The sequence below is a fragment of the Castor canadensis genome, chromosome 2, assembly GCF_047511655.1.
Source record: "Castor canadensis chromosome 2, mCasCan1.hap1v2, whole genome shotgun sequence".
NCBI lineage: Eukaryota > Metazoa > Chordata > Mammalia > Rodentia > Castoridae > Castor > Castor canadensis.
Window position 1 is genome coordinate 138,818,573 of NC_133387.1, and position 14,678 is coordinate 138,833,250.

Consider the following 14,678-nt stretch of genomic DNA (forward strand, 5'->3'; position numbering starts at 1 on the left):
CTCAACCACATCATTCAGCTTCAGGCAGTAGTTGAGATTGTAACTAATGAAACAGCTAAAGCCCTCAACATACTAGCCAAACAACCAACTAAAATACGCAACGCCATCTACCAAAACCGTTTGACTGTGGACTATTTGCTAGCCTCGGAGGGTGGAGTATGTGAAAAGTTCAATCTGAGTAACTGCTGTTTACAGATTGAAGATGAGGGAAAGGTAACTGAAGAAATTACTGACAGGATGAAAAAGGTTGCTCATGTCCCTGTGCAGACCTGGAAGGGATGGAGTCCCAGTGACCTGTTCTGGGGCTGGTTCTCAACTTTGGTGGGTTCAAGACCTTAATGGGGTAATGTTCCTTGTCTTAGGAGCATGCCTGGTATCACCCTGCCTGATCCCCCTGGTACTACAGGACCATTATGGACGCCACTGTAAAAGAAAGACAGCTGCTAAAGTAATGGTGCTATGGAAATATAAACCCCTCGATAAAGATGATGTTCTTTGACCCAAAATGGGTCCGAGCATCAAAGGAGGGAATGTGGCAGGAAGGCGGGGAGGGAAGGGAGATAATGAATGCTACAGTAAAACAAAGAAAAACTGGACTTGTCTTATGTACATCAGCAACTTTCACCTTAATAAAACCACTTTAGGGTAGTATTTTACAAAAGTTCAAAGAATTTAAATTTTATTGCCTCCAAATAAGGCAGCTGGTACTGGGAGAGACAGAATGCCAACCCAGTTCTGACTTCAAAACCCATACTCAGCCATGGGGGAGCCTCCTGGAGGTAGAGGAGCCATATTGGCAGAGCCCAAGGCTCTGGGGACTAAGGCAAGGAGCGTATTGCTGCCCTTCCCTTGCTCATGCCCCCAACAGAATGAGGGCTATCTTGTGGCCAATCCTTACACCAGTGTGGATGGGGTAAACAGTCAAGGGTAAGGGTCAAATGGCAGAAGTCACCTCCAGGACACACTCACATGGATGCCCCATCCTTTCCCTAGCCCTTTCCTCTCTGTCCTTTGGCTCTTAGTGCTGTCTGGCACACAGAAACACGTGTGCATTCACACATTCACTCAACTTTATAAAGTCACTTGAAGTCCTTGAATTTCTCAGAATTTGAAAATCTCTGGATATCCAACTCTCCTCAAAAGGCAAAATCTCATGCCTACGAACTTGCTCTTGACAAGTTTTTTTGAATTTGAGACTCCCAAAGGAACCATTGGCTCTCTCTCCAAAAACAGACCTGTCTGTACAAACTTTAAAGGATTCTACTTCTCACCTCAGCCCCCAGAAAACATTCTAGAACCATTGTTTAAAAATAACCTCTCAAATTTCTACTTTCTTTACAGATATCAGTGTTAACAAATTTGAAATCTCAGCCCTGGAAGACAGATAATATGCCTTCATTCTGTTGCTTTTCTTCACAAAGCTCTCTTCTTTCCTTGCGACTGGGACCAAGAAATTAACTGTAACATTTTCAAGAACAAATAGTACTTTCAGTGCTTTTTTTTCTAAGTTTTAGCCACACCCTCCAGCCTAATGCATTGACTTAAAAAATGCTGAGGAAAAAGAAAACAGAGTTGAGAGGCCCAACAGATAATTTCTCCCAGGACCAAGGGGGCCCTGCCTTCCTGCCCCAGCAGCCTGCATTTCTGTAGAACCCTTTTGGGAACTGACTGGCCATGATTTTTTTCCAGCTAGCAAACATTTGACAAATGTTCTCTCTTACAAGAAGAGAATTTTTGGAGTTTAAATGAGTGAAGATTTCTATCACGGGAGCCTGTACCAGAAAGAAAGAGAGAGAGAGAGAAAGAGCTCCAACAGTGGCCACTTTGTTTATTGTTTCTCCACATGAGAGAGAAGGGAAGAAGTGGACTGATGTAAGAGAATGAGAATGCAGTTGAAGATTTGCTTTTAAGACTATAAAACCCTGCCTACGCCATAAGACCAAAAAAAGATATTTTGTCTGTCTTAACAAAGTCCAAACTAATCACCTAAACAAAGTCATCTTTCTTTGCTAACCCTTGGCCACTACAGTACTGAAATTGTAATTTTTCTGTGTCTTTAACCCTTAAACAGTTAAGCAACTCTGGAAATAATGTTGCCTAACCACTGCCCCCCCTTTTATTTTTCCAAGTTTGGAAGGCAAATTGGAGCATTTAATGAGGGGAGGGGCTTTGGGGTGGGTTCTTCCTGGTGAAAATGCAGTTCTTCAGTAAATAGGAAAGACAGAAAACATCTGACATGAACCCAGCCAAAGGGCCCAGCTGGAAGGATCAAAGACCATGTTCCTCACATCCCCCACTTCTGCCCCACACACTCAGGTCTCATACAGTCTCACTCTCTCTCTCACACGTAGAATGAAGGCATGGTCCCAGTTTGTTCAGGCAAATAGAAATGAGAAAAAAAAAAATCATCACCACAGCAAGAGCTTTTCAAAATAAAAGTCAAAAATACGCAGGCCAAACAAGTTTTCCTGTATTGCCCAAGGAATTCACCCTGACTTTTCATCTCCAACCTGAGTCCTTAAAGAAAGCAGTGAACTATGTCTAGGGTACAAGCTGTCACTCAAATGTCTCAAAATGCCTTCATATTATGAATGAAGATACTCATGAGTAACTTAGACTCCATGTTAGTGTGGTATCGTTGGTCCAAGTGTCCTAGGGAAACTAGTAACCATCATTTTTTTTGAAATTTTTACCTTCAAGACAACAAGGCTCAGTGATCTATGTGTTCAATTTTGTTCAGCTGGGTGAAATTCAAGCCATCCAAGGGTTTGTAAAAGCCTGGGACAGGACATTTTAGAACCTGAGCCCAGCTTCATGGTGACAAGTGCACAATGAATTCAGTCAATGCCCAGAGACCAAATAAAAATGGAAAGCTTCAAACACCCTTTGTGTTGTTATCAAGGGGCATCAGTCAGCCCCTGGGAGGGTACACTCAGCTCATCAAATATATGCTTCTATTTTAGAGACAGGCATTTCAGATCACAGTGTGGTCAAATAAAATCTTTCAGTGCTATCCCCAGCATTTATTTTCACACTGACTTATCGCAACAGTCTGTTCACCTGAATTATATTTAAAATCTGATTCTAAAATGCATTTGCAATTTGACCTAACTCAGCAAGCATAGGACATGGGGTGTTTTGTCTGCTCTGTGCTTCTGCCCTTTGGCTCAGATGCTAATGTGGACCCATTAATTGTACCGAAATGAGGCAAAAGACCATCCTATCCCACGTATCACATCTCCATACAAGTCTCCCCAGTGGACAGAAATTAAGCCCCAGAATGACTTCCTGTAGGAGAATCTCAGAATTCAGTATTTGAATACATACACCCACAAACTGATGCGTTACAAGCTTAATAAGTGGTTAAATCTTGTGATAATGACAATAAAGAAATAGTTGGTTTCATGCAAACTACAATTGAATTTGTCTCAAAAGGCTGTTTTCCTTCACTTTGGGATAATCTGGATTTCTTTAAAACAATTGTGGTTTAGACAAAATATTTAAAATATTATAAGCACTGGTCTTGCAGAGTTAAAGAACACACTGGTAAGCAATGTGATCACTTAAAAGTCAGTTCCTGGGTTGGGGACGTAGCTCAGTGGTAGAGCACCTGCCTAGCATGCATGAGGCCCTGGGTTGTATCCCCAGCATGGCAAAAACCAAAGAGAGAAAGGCAGGTTGGCAATTTAATCAGCCACTTCATTCACCCTATTATTTTACTCTAAACAATGTGTACTTACGTCCAGAAATTAGGTCTATCGTCAAAGAAGGACGATTTGGCACTATTTAATATTGTTTGTAACAGTTTGTCATTGAGGTGCCTATAATTATTGAATGACGTGGCAACTGGTAGAATGTATGACTTCCATCACTAGTTTTTTTTTTTAATGACAAGGTCTTTAAGGGCCATCTGGCATATATGTTGTAAATTTTAGGTAGGAAGTTCACACCTCTGAACGGAGTAACTGCTGGCCTGGCCTGTGAAGTCACTGTGACAAATAACAGCAGGACAACTTTAGCCTGCACACCTGCCAAGGATGCACCAATATAACATTTAGGTAAGTGGTGACCAAACTTTGGAGTTCTTAATAATCACCAGGAGCTGGCTAAAGTGCACTTATCTAGGCTATTCTTAGAAATTTTGATTCTGCAAGTCTAGGAAGAGGCCTGGTAGTGTGCAACTTAAGACAGGTCATAGTGCTTCTGAAGCAGATCTCCTGGACCACACAGCTTGGGCTAACTGCACAGAGTGACTGGATCTTGTCTCTAAAGCTTTGTCCCAAAGACTTTGTGAATGCTAAGGAATTAGGTCACCTGTCCCTAGAGGCTAGGATAGGAAAGGCTACATTGCCTGTGTATCTTATGATATTCCATTTGGGGGAAGTTTGTCTTCAACTTGATCACCTTATATGCTGGAGTAGATATTTGGTATAACCCCGTCCCCCTCTGCCTCTCTGCCTCTCTGCAGGCCCACAGAGGATGCTTTTCCCAGAGGACATGTGGAAGTACTGAGTCTCTTTGCTCACATTACCTCTTCCACACATAGCTGATGAGAGTGACCTGCATTCTCTCTCCCATCTGGTAGCCTGGAGATAGAAAGGCTGAGTCCATCTGCCCCTCAAAATGCATTCATTCTCAGCTGCATACTGGAGAAACACTGGGGAGCATTAGCCAATACTGACAACCGAGTCTCGTTTCTAGAGATTCTGATTTAATTGATGCAAGATGGGTCTTAGAGACTGGGAGCTTTCAAACCTCTCCCAAGTGTTTCCAACTGAGCTTAGTTGAGAACCACTCTTCTGCAGCAGGCCACAAACTTTTCCTGAAAAGGGTCACATAGTAAATATTCAAGCCTTTGCAGGCCACATGGTCTCTGTCACAACTCTGTTACTGTAGCTTGAAAAGCAGCCACAGACAACTATATGACCACTATAAATAAGTAGGCATGGTTGTAATGCCAACAGCATTTAAGGACATGGAAATTTGAGTTCTATATAATTTTCATACAACACAAAATAGTCTTTCTTGTTTTCTTTTCAACCATTAAAAGGAACAAAACCATTCTGGGGTGGCAAGGTGACAAAATCAAAATCAGGTAGCAGGCTGAATTTGGGTTGTATACTATAGTTCTATGACCTTGCTCTGGAGCAAACATGAACCAAACGGAAGAGGATTTGGGGTCATGGTCAGCCATTAACTTGTGCATGGTGCAAAACATATGAGCGTACAGTCTTTTCATCTATAGGTAAGTATTAGTTATACATATTTTGGACTTGGTCTTTGCTATAGTTCAGTGTCCCCTAAAGGCTCATGTGTTAAAGACTTGGTCCCCAGCCTGTGGCACTATTGGAAAGTGATGGAACTTTCAGGAGGTGGGACCTAGTGGAAGGAAGTTAGGTCATTGGGGCTTTGCCATGAAGGGGATATTGGTGTTTCCAAAACAATAGTCTATTCTACTTATGTTGAAAAGTGATACAGATAAGGGATTGGCCACTGTACCTATCAAACTCAAAATGAGAAAACCAAAAAGAACCATAAAAGGCAGATATGAGAATGCATTCACTTGTGCCTCTGCATGGTAAGAAGAAATCACTAGAGAAAGCTACTTCATTCAGCAATCAGAGCTAAAAACATTGTACTCTCTTACAGAGGCTTTAACACTCATGTGTTTTAATCTCTGAACTCATTTGTGTCTCTTCAAATTTAAAGCCATCCACTACCATCCACACTTCTACATTGACAGAAATATTAACTATTCTGTCTTAAGTTAGAGAATATATGAGTATCACATATTTGTGTAATACAGGTATGCCTTTATACTTCTGTAGATCCATATGGATAAATTAGTAGCCCCTGCCTTTAGCTGCAACACAGTTTTAGAAATCACTTCATATCATATTTTTCATGGAAAAAATTCTCTAATTAAGAGTTTCACTCCTGACCAAGGACTCCTCAGCAAATAAAATATAGATATTGTAAATAGCATGTCATGGAACAAAAACTACGAGTATTTTTATAAGCTTCTGTAAATATGTAAAACACTAAAACAATGCTCTAACTCCTTTATAAGGGGCATAAATGTGTACAGTACCTACACATGGAGTCCCAAAATTTCTAGAAATGTCCCACAAACGTACAAAAATTAAACTATGTTCTAAAATTAATGCATTGCTATAATAACATTAAACAGTTGATTAGCAAGTGTGTAAATATTAGCTTTTAAGGAGATTTTTGGGAGTGATTTCAATAGTCTCAATATTTGCTTTATATATAGAGAGAGAGATAGATAGATATATAAAGAAGGTATCCAAACAAATTGACCCAATGTCTTATTTTCCTTTAAGGTAGCAATCTTTTTCACATCTTCTACTTCATTTTACAAGTCTCTTTTTTTCTTTAATTTTCTCTCCCCCCTTTTCTCTCTCCTCCTCCTCTTACTTCCCCTCCTTTTTCTCTCTTCTCCTCCCCTTCCCAAGATTACCATGGAACTGCTATATTGTCATGGTGCAACACTGTTCTGGCCAAAGATGACTGGCTCAGGGTTAGACCCAACACCATTCTTCCTGGGAATTTGATATTTGGAACTGAACGAACCAGACATGGAGGAGTGATGAGGCCTTGCAAGCCTTGACCTCTGTCTTCCTATTGCCTTGACTGTTCACTGCTCCTCACCTTGCATGAGCTGCCCCAGTATCATTTTCAAGAAACCCCCTTTTGATTAAACTAAGTGGGTGTTTTCTGTTACTTAAAGACAAAAAGGCTCAGTAAATATACCTATGGCAAATGGATGCACTTAAAATTCTTTTACCTTAAAACTTAGGTCAAAGCAATTACTGCTTAGACTTATTGACTTAGAAAAGGCGAAAAATAAATGACAAAATCATATCACCAATTAATATGTGCCATATAATCCTACTTTAGTCTTTAAATATACGATACAAAAAATCATGTATTAAACCATCACTATCAGACATCTCAGTGATTTGCATTTTCTCTTTTATTTTAATCTCAGCCAATTTCTACAATAAGCCAAAATTGCTTTTCATAATCAGAAAAAAAGTAAAAACATTTTGAAATCAGCTGTCCCCTGGAGGATTTGCATTAGTCGTGATAATGCTCATAGTGATTGAAAAAATAATTTTTTTCAATTTCATTAAATTTATTTTTTCAATTGCAACATAAAAATTGTGCACATTAATGAGGTAACATGCAATTTCCATGTATCTATACGTTGTGTAATGTTTAAATCAGATTAAATTTATCTGTCTCCTCAAACATATATCATTTCTTTACAGTAATAACTTCCAAAATCCTTTCTTCTGCCTTTTTGAAAAGTATAACAAACTTTTGTTATCTTTAGTCACTCAACTATGCCCTAATTCCTTTATAAGGGGTTCCTCTCCTTCTTCTTCCCTATTCTCCCTGGCCTGTGGTAACCTCTATTCTACTCTCAATTTCCCCAAGATCAACCTTGCAGATTTCACCTATGAGTGAGATCATGCAGAACTTGTCTTTCTGTGCCTGGCTTATGTGATTTAATATAATAATCTCCAGTTTCATCCATGTTGTTACAAGTGACAGGATTTCCTTCCTTTTATGGTTGAATAGTTCATGTCTATATACCACACTTTCTTTATCCATTCATTAGTTGATGGGCACTTATGTTGTTTCCATTTCTTAACTATTGCAAATAGTACTTCAATAACCACACAATTGTAGCGCTCTCTCTCTCTCTCTCTCTCTCTCTCTCTCTCTCTCTCTCTCTCTCTCTCTCTCTCTCTTTTGGTGGTACTGGGCCTTAAACTCAGGACTTTATGCTTGCTAGGCTGACAATCTGCCACATGAGCAACTCTGCCAGCCCAAATGTAGATGTCTCTTCGACCTACTGATTCCATTTCATTTGAATATATACCCAGCAGTGGATGGCTGGATTGTATGGTAGTTTTACTTTTAATTTTTTGAGGAACATCCATGCTGTTTTCCACAATGGCTGTATTAATTTATATTCACGCCAAGTGCAAGGGATCCTTGCACTCATGACTTTACTCTTTTTGATAATAGCCATTCTTACTGGGGTGATGTGATCTCATTGTGACTTTGATTTGCATTTTCCTGATGATTAATGATATTGAGCATTTCTTCATAAACCTGTTGGCCATTTGTATGTCTTCTTTTGAGAAAAGGCTATTTAGGTCTCTTGCCCACTTTTAAGTTGGGTTATTTGGGTTTTTGCTATTGAGTTTTGGAGTTCCTTACATATTACCCTTTGTCAGATGTATAGTTTGCACATATTTTCTCCCATTCTGTAGATTGTCTCTGCACTCTATTGAGAGGTTCCTTTGCAGTGCAGAAGCTAGCTTAAAATAATCATTAAAGATGGCTCAGGGCCAGATGCCGGTGGCTCATGACTGTAATCCTAGCTACTCAAAAGCCAGAGATCAGGAGGATTGTGGTTCAAAGCCATCCCAGGCAAATAGTTCATGAGACCCTATCTTGCAAAAACCTATCACAAAAATAGGGCTGGTGGAGTGACTCAAGATGTGAGCCCTGAGTTCAAATTCCAGTGCTACAAAAAAAAAAGATGGCTCAGTTTTGCCTTTTTCGCCTTTAGTTGACTCCAACCACCTTATCTACTCACTGCCACAAGAAGAGTTTCTTAGGTTCAAACCAAAGCAATGTCACTAAGTAGCATTAAGTGCTATGGAAAAAGGACTTAGATTACCTGGAGTTGGCCAAGCAAAATAACTGTGTGGTCTTAGGATGTTCACCTATGTTCTCAGAGCCTCAACTTCCCCTGCTTTGGAAGGGGAAATCATAAGCTTTCACGGTTCATGGTGACTGTGTGCTTCACAGGAGGCCATGAACACAACAGCTCTGTGCAGTGCTAACAAGCACTAGCTATTGTTACCTACTCTTCCCACTTTCCTGCCACAGTTGTCTGTGCCAGTGTGGCTTTTGGTTGGGCCAAAATAAATTAGAAGAGGCCTTATGTACTCCTTACCAAACTCCATATGCAATAGAAATTGCTAGGAACCCTAAAGCCTCAATTTTCCTTCTCTCAGTGGCTTTGCACCATTTTTAATAGAATAAAATTAACTTGTATGATATTGAATACTCCAGTGCTCTAAAATCTAAACTCTAGCAGCTATACTTTTAAATATATATAATAAATATTCATAATATAAAAATTTCCCTTAACCATTTTAGGTGTACATTTCAGCATTAAGTACATTCATGTTGCTGTGTAACCACTGCCACCATCCATCTCCAGAACAATTTTCATCTTCTCCAAATGAAACTCCATTAAATACTAACTTCCCCATTCTCTCCTCCCCATAGCCCTGGGCAATTACCATTCTGGATTTGACTACTATTGGTACCTCGTATAAAAGTGGAATTACACAGTATGGCTGCATATCTTCTTCAGAAAAATGTCTATTCATGTCCTTTGCCAATATTTTTTGGAATAAGGTTCTTTGTTTTTTTATTGTTGGTTATAGGAGTGTTTTATATATTCTGCATATTAACTCCTAACCATATACTTTTTTCCTGTCTGTGAATTGCTAAAACAATTAAATATACTTCTTGACCTTACATCTGCCCACTCAAATAGTAACCATGTACCTGCTATGTGAAACACTGTGCTGGTGACTGAAAAAAGGGTGCAGATGACTTCCATACTTTGTCTCTCTGTCTTAGACTCTGTCATGCTTCAAGAAACTCTTCCCAAGTGATAAAAACATTTTTTCATTAGATCTTTGAAGACTACTAAAAGGAATTTAATTGATTATTTCACCTGTCTCAAGTAAAAGGTGAGGAACTGAAGGTTGTGAAAAACTGAAGAGCAGTGAAACTTGAAACCAGGAAAGGTCACTGTCCGCACACTCATGTGAACACATCAAACATCCATCAAGGGCCTTGTGTCATCTGCACATGTGTGAAATAAATAGTTCCACTTATACCAGTGCTTACTTAGGAAATACCATATTTGTATGTTATGTATGTATAATTGTGATTTATTGTTCTATCCTGATGATAAAGGTCATGAACTCTGACATTAGGACACTAGACTCTTACTGAAGTCTTAACTCTCTTTCCTGATCAATGAACAATGAAGCATGTTTTAACCAACTGTGCACATACCATCTTAGCCTTGGGACTTGTTCTCAATCCTTAGCAGGAATGCCTAAGCCAGAAGTTTAAAACTCCTGACTTTTTTTTACCTTAGCACTCTTGTCAGTACATTTTTTCACTGGGGAGTGTTCCCTTCCTAGTAAGTTAATAGACTTACCTTTTATGGGCCCTGTGGTGATCTTTATTTTACCCCATGGACTGCAGTCCTACTCCTACCCCATGGTCTCACCCTAAGTAAACACAAAATCATATCCACATATTATCTGCTGCTTAACTACTTCGAAAGTTAGATAGAGATACATACTTATCCTCGCACCGCTGTGACCAGACCTGATTCTACAATTGTCATGAAATGGAGATAAATGCCAGTATGTTCAAACAAACAGGTGTCTTAATTTAGCCACCTAACATGCAGATATTTGACCTCTACAGAATATCTTTCCTACGAATGTTCACTTTTCTTAAAAACCACACACATCACCCTTGTAGAAATGTTCAGTTGGACCTTGGATCTTCTTTGCATCCAATGGTTGCATTTCCATGAGAAAGAGAGACAGAAGAGGCATGCCGTTTGTCTCTAAAGAACTGCCTTTAATGTCCTGTTGAAGCACAGAATCACAATTTTCAAGATAGCGAATTAAATTTGCAGAATCACTGCCGAGGAGCAATAACATAACCAACAGGAAATTAGCCCAATTACAAAGTCTTCTGAATTATGATCTCAGCTTCCTCGTTGCCTTACTCGTACCAAATCACCAAACAGCCTGCTTACTGATTATAGCAGCACTTCAAAAAAAAAACAAACAAAAACCGCTATACTACTCGGAGGTTTTTATCCCCTATGGAATGGAATGGGGGCGATAAACCACAAAATGCTACCTATTGTGATCAGCTAGAGAAAAAGAATCGTAAGTCAGGACCCCAAAAGTGCACACTTGCCACCCATTCTCTGACAACTCCCAGGGGTCACAATCAAGTCAAATGAGGTAAACCCACTGTGAGTCACAGCTTCCTGGCTGCTCCTGGAAGAGCCTGTCCTATTTTCACTTAGTTTGGCTGATGTTATTACCAAATATGAATCACAAATGTAGGGGTACTAAGTACTGGAAGAGGACAGAGTAGTAAGACAAGGGTTTGGAGATCCCTCCCGCCCACAGTGTGCCCTACACCTTAGGGTAGATTAGGTACTGTGGTGATGAACTAAATGTAACCTCTATAATTTCCTTGGGGCTCGAAATAAAAAGTTCTCTGCTTTGGGTTGAAAGCCAAGCTTTTCTCATCAGCTCCAATTATTGGGTTTACCTTGATGTGTCTGTTTCTCCTTCAGAATCTGTCCTACCTACACATAAGCAAGACTTAGAGGGAGAGGGAAAACTTTCTTCTTTTCATGATACGGATGGTTAATCAGGAAGGGAGGCTGAGCTTTAGGTTTTAATGACCTGATTTCTTATGTGTTGTGTGTGTGTGTGTGGTGTGTTTCTCAGTTTAGATTAAGTGAGGACTTCTTGTTGATTCGTTTTGACTTTATTTTAAAAACTGTGATGAGGACATTTTATAGGAAAAGAAAATGGCTATATCATCAGCAACATGGCTTTTACTTTCCCTCTTCTCTTATTTCCTTTTGATGCTATTTTCCAGACCATTTGTAGTAAACTGTGACTGTAAGTCATTATTTTTTGAATGAGCTTGTTTCTCTTTACTATCAGGAAAAGCCTCTTCCTTTGCCCTTTTCCATGAATACTCCATTGCTAACAATTGAGATCTGGGCCTGAATCCATCACAGGATGAATGCCTGAATAGGAATTAGCAGAGGAACACCTCCGAGAGCCACCTCCTAGGCTCCCCCAGGGACTAAACCTGGAGTCGAGGTAGAGAAGTATGGTGAGAGCTTTAGAAGGGGTGAAATCTGGGAATTGCTGAGAAAGTAATGGCCTCTGATTCTTTTCTTTTTCTCTCCTCTCACTGGGGTATTTTCTGTGTTCAGGGTGCTGTGGATTCAGCCCTTAGACAACTGACAGAAATGCCCCTCACAAAGAAAAGAATTCTACTCCATCTTCCTCCTCTGAGTTCAATGCTGTCCCTGCTGGTACACTTTAATCATGAGTCCTCTTACTGACCATGATGTCATGTTGCTGTCACTATATTATTTGCCATGTGGAGCTAGTGAGATATTTACCATGGGTGGGACATTAGCCTTTAATCTGTATCTGTAGTGGCCATTAGTGGTACTAATTTATTAGCATTCACACCTGAATTATCTTGTGTTTGATGGTAAACATCTGGAAATAGCTGTAATCACACAAAATAAAATTCTTTTGGAATCATAACTGGTATGTTGAAACTTTTTTCTTGTACTAAACAGAAATGAGTTAAATGAAGAAATTTTGTGAATATATGAAATTTTAAATTTAAAAAGTTGAATTCAATAATTTACTGCTGAGCCTGATTCAGCAGTAATGTTTTAATGATAGCATCCATGAAAATTGACAACAAAGTAACTTGAATAGTGGTCAACATAGAAAGGTTGAGAGAAGAAGGGAGAACAGGAAAAAGAAGGAAAAATTAAAAGAACAGGAAGAAGAGTATATTTGAGAAATAGGGAGGAAAATGGAGGTTGTAGGGAAAGCGAGCCATTTTCTTATCTTGGTCCCATAAAAACAGTAAGACATCTGTCCAGAGGATACACACCTTATTGAATTTGCCAGTCAAATGGCAAGATGAGAGGAGGGCCTGAAGAAAAGACGTGTATTTCAATAAATACCTACTGAGCCTCTTCCATGTTCCAGGGACTGAGATAGAGACCAAGCATACAAAAATGGGATTATATGTCATTTGTCTAACTCCAAAGAGAGTAACAAGAATTGGTGCAAAGAAGAAAGGCAGATTTGAATGCGTGATAAGGTGGAGAGTCCAAACCAGCATTTTACAAAGTGCATTTCACGGAAATCTATGGATATATGAGTTGTTCCTTTGTGTTAAATGAAACACAGATTCTTGAGCCAAATTAATTTAGAAGATCTTGAGATAAAGTTAGGATTTTTAAAAATTATAGCACAGGAGTTCTCAGAGTCCGTAATATATTATTGTATAGGGTTATTCTCTTAAAAAGCCTTAATCACATTAAGGCTTATATCACATTTTGGGATGACAGTACTTTTCCTAGAATTGCATGGGATGAACATTAGGACAATTATCCTTTTTTCATAATGAGAATATTCACCTTTGAAACAGGTGGCCTTCAACCGCAGATCCAGAAGGGCGCTATAGCTTGCCCCTGAGACACAGCTGGCACCATGTACAACAGATGCCCAAGGCTTCTTTCTGAATCACTTCTCAATTCAGTCTCCTTACCTCATCCCTTTCACCTCACAACTTTACCACTCACCGGTACACACTTAGTCTCCCTTCCATCTTTGCTGAGAACTTGGCTTTAATGAACTGCGTCTGAATGGCTGCCTCTTACATGAGCCCCATATAACCAGGATCCCGATTTCTTCCTCTAAGAACATAGGAGTTCTTAGGAACTATTCTAGGGCTACCCTGGATTAAAGCCTGACCTGGTTCCTCTGGTTCAACTTTTCCATGCAACTCATTGTACAAACAGGAGGGAGAATCAGAAAGGTTCTTATGTCAGTGATGGCATAAATGGACATAGTTGGGCTTTTTGATGATGAGTTCTTGCCCAGTCTTATTTTCAACTATCTCTTTGACTCTGAAATATCCTATTTCCAGGCATAATTATAAATACCTTAATACCTGGGAAGCCAGTTATTTCTGTAGACTGAAACAACTTATTAGTCCTCAGATGGAACACAGATGCTTTTACACACAGTTGGAAAATTTTCACATAAGATAAAACCACTCATGCAAGGTCAGTCAGGTACAGTCTATCTATATTCAACCATATGGATAAAAATCCACAAAGACTTGCATGAAATTTCTTCAGGAGAAACTATTGTGACTTTAAACTTAAAGTCTTTCCAATTTTTGGTCTCTTACCTTGTAACTTGGGTTCTCATTCCAAAATCCAGTGACCTCATTGATTGCAGCACTTCAATACAGCCCATGTACTAGAATAAGAAAAAGAAAAAGAAGTAGGACAAAAAGACCACAAAGCTGTGCCTTAGTGACTGCGTGGGAAACACCTTAAGTCAGCTCCTGCTATCAAGTTACATTTGCACACTCCAACTACCAATGGTATTTCTGCCCACTAATGGACTCACGCCTTATGCCTCAGTCCAGTTAGAAAACATCAGCTAAATCCAAACTATAATATCAGGAATGCAGGGAATGAAGACAAGTGTGGGTTCTGTGGTTAAGAGTATGAATTCTGGGGACAGATGGTATGGATATGCATCCCGGCTCTGCCATTTTTTCATTATGGAACCTCAGCCAATTATTCAACTTTTCTGCATTCTGCATCACATTTTTATCATTGATAAAATGGAAATATAATAAGAATCATTATGAGAGCTAAATTATTTCACACATGTAAAGCTTTAAGAACAATGCCTAGGATAGCTATGTGCCCAAATGTTAGAGGA

The 14,678-nt window shown here is 39.4% G+C and overlaps 1 protein-coding gene across 2 annotated transcripts in view; it reads right to left on the reverse strand.

The window, feature by feature from the left end:
• Shc4 (SHC adaptor protein 4) overlaps positions 1–14,678 on the reverse strand; it is a 123,944-nt gene that overhangs the window by 70,951 nt on the left and 38,315 nt on the right. For both annotated transcript variants that reach the window (XM_074065907.1, XM_020160548.2), the window contains exon 2: positions 14,134–14,204. In XM_074065907.1, the coding sequence (XP_073922008.1) occupies positions 14,134–14,204 (71 nt within the window). The remainder of the gene's footprint in view (positions 1–14,133; positions 14,205–14,678) is intronic.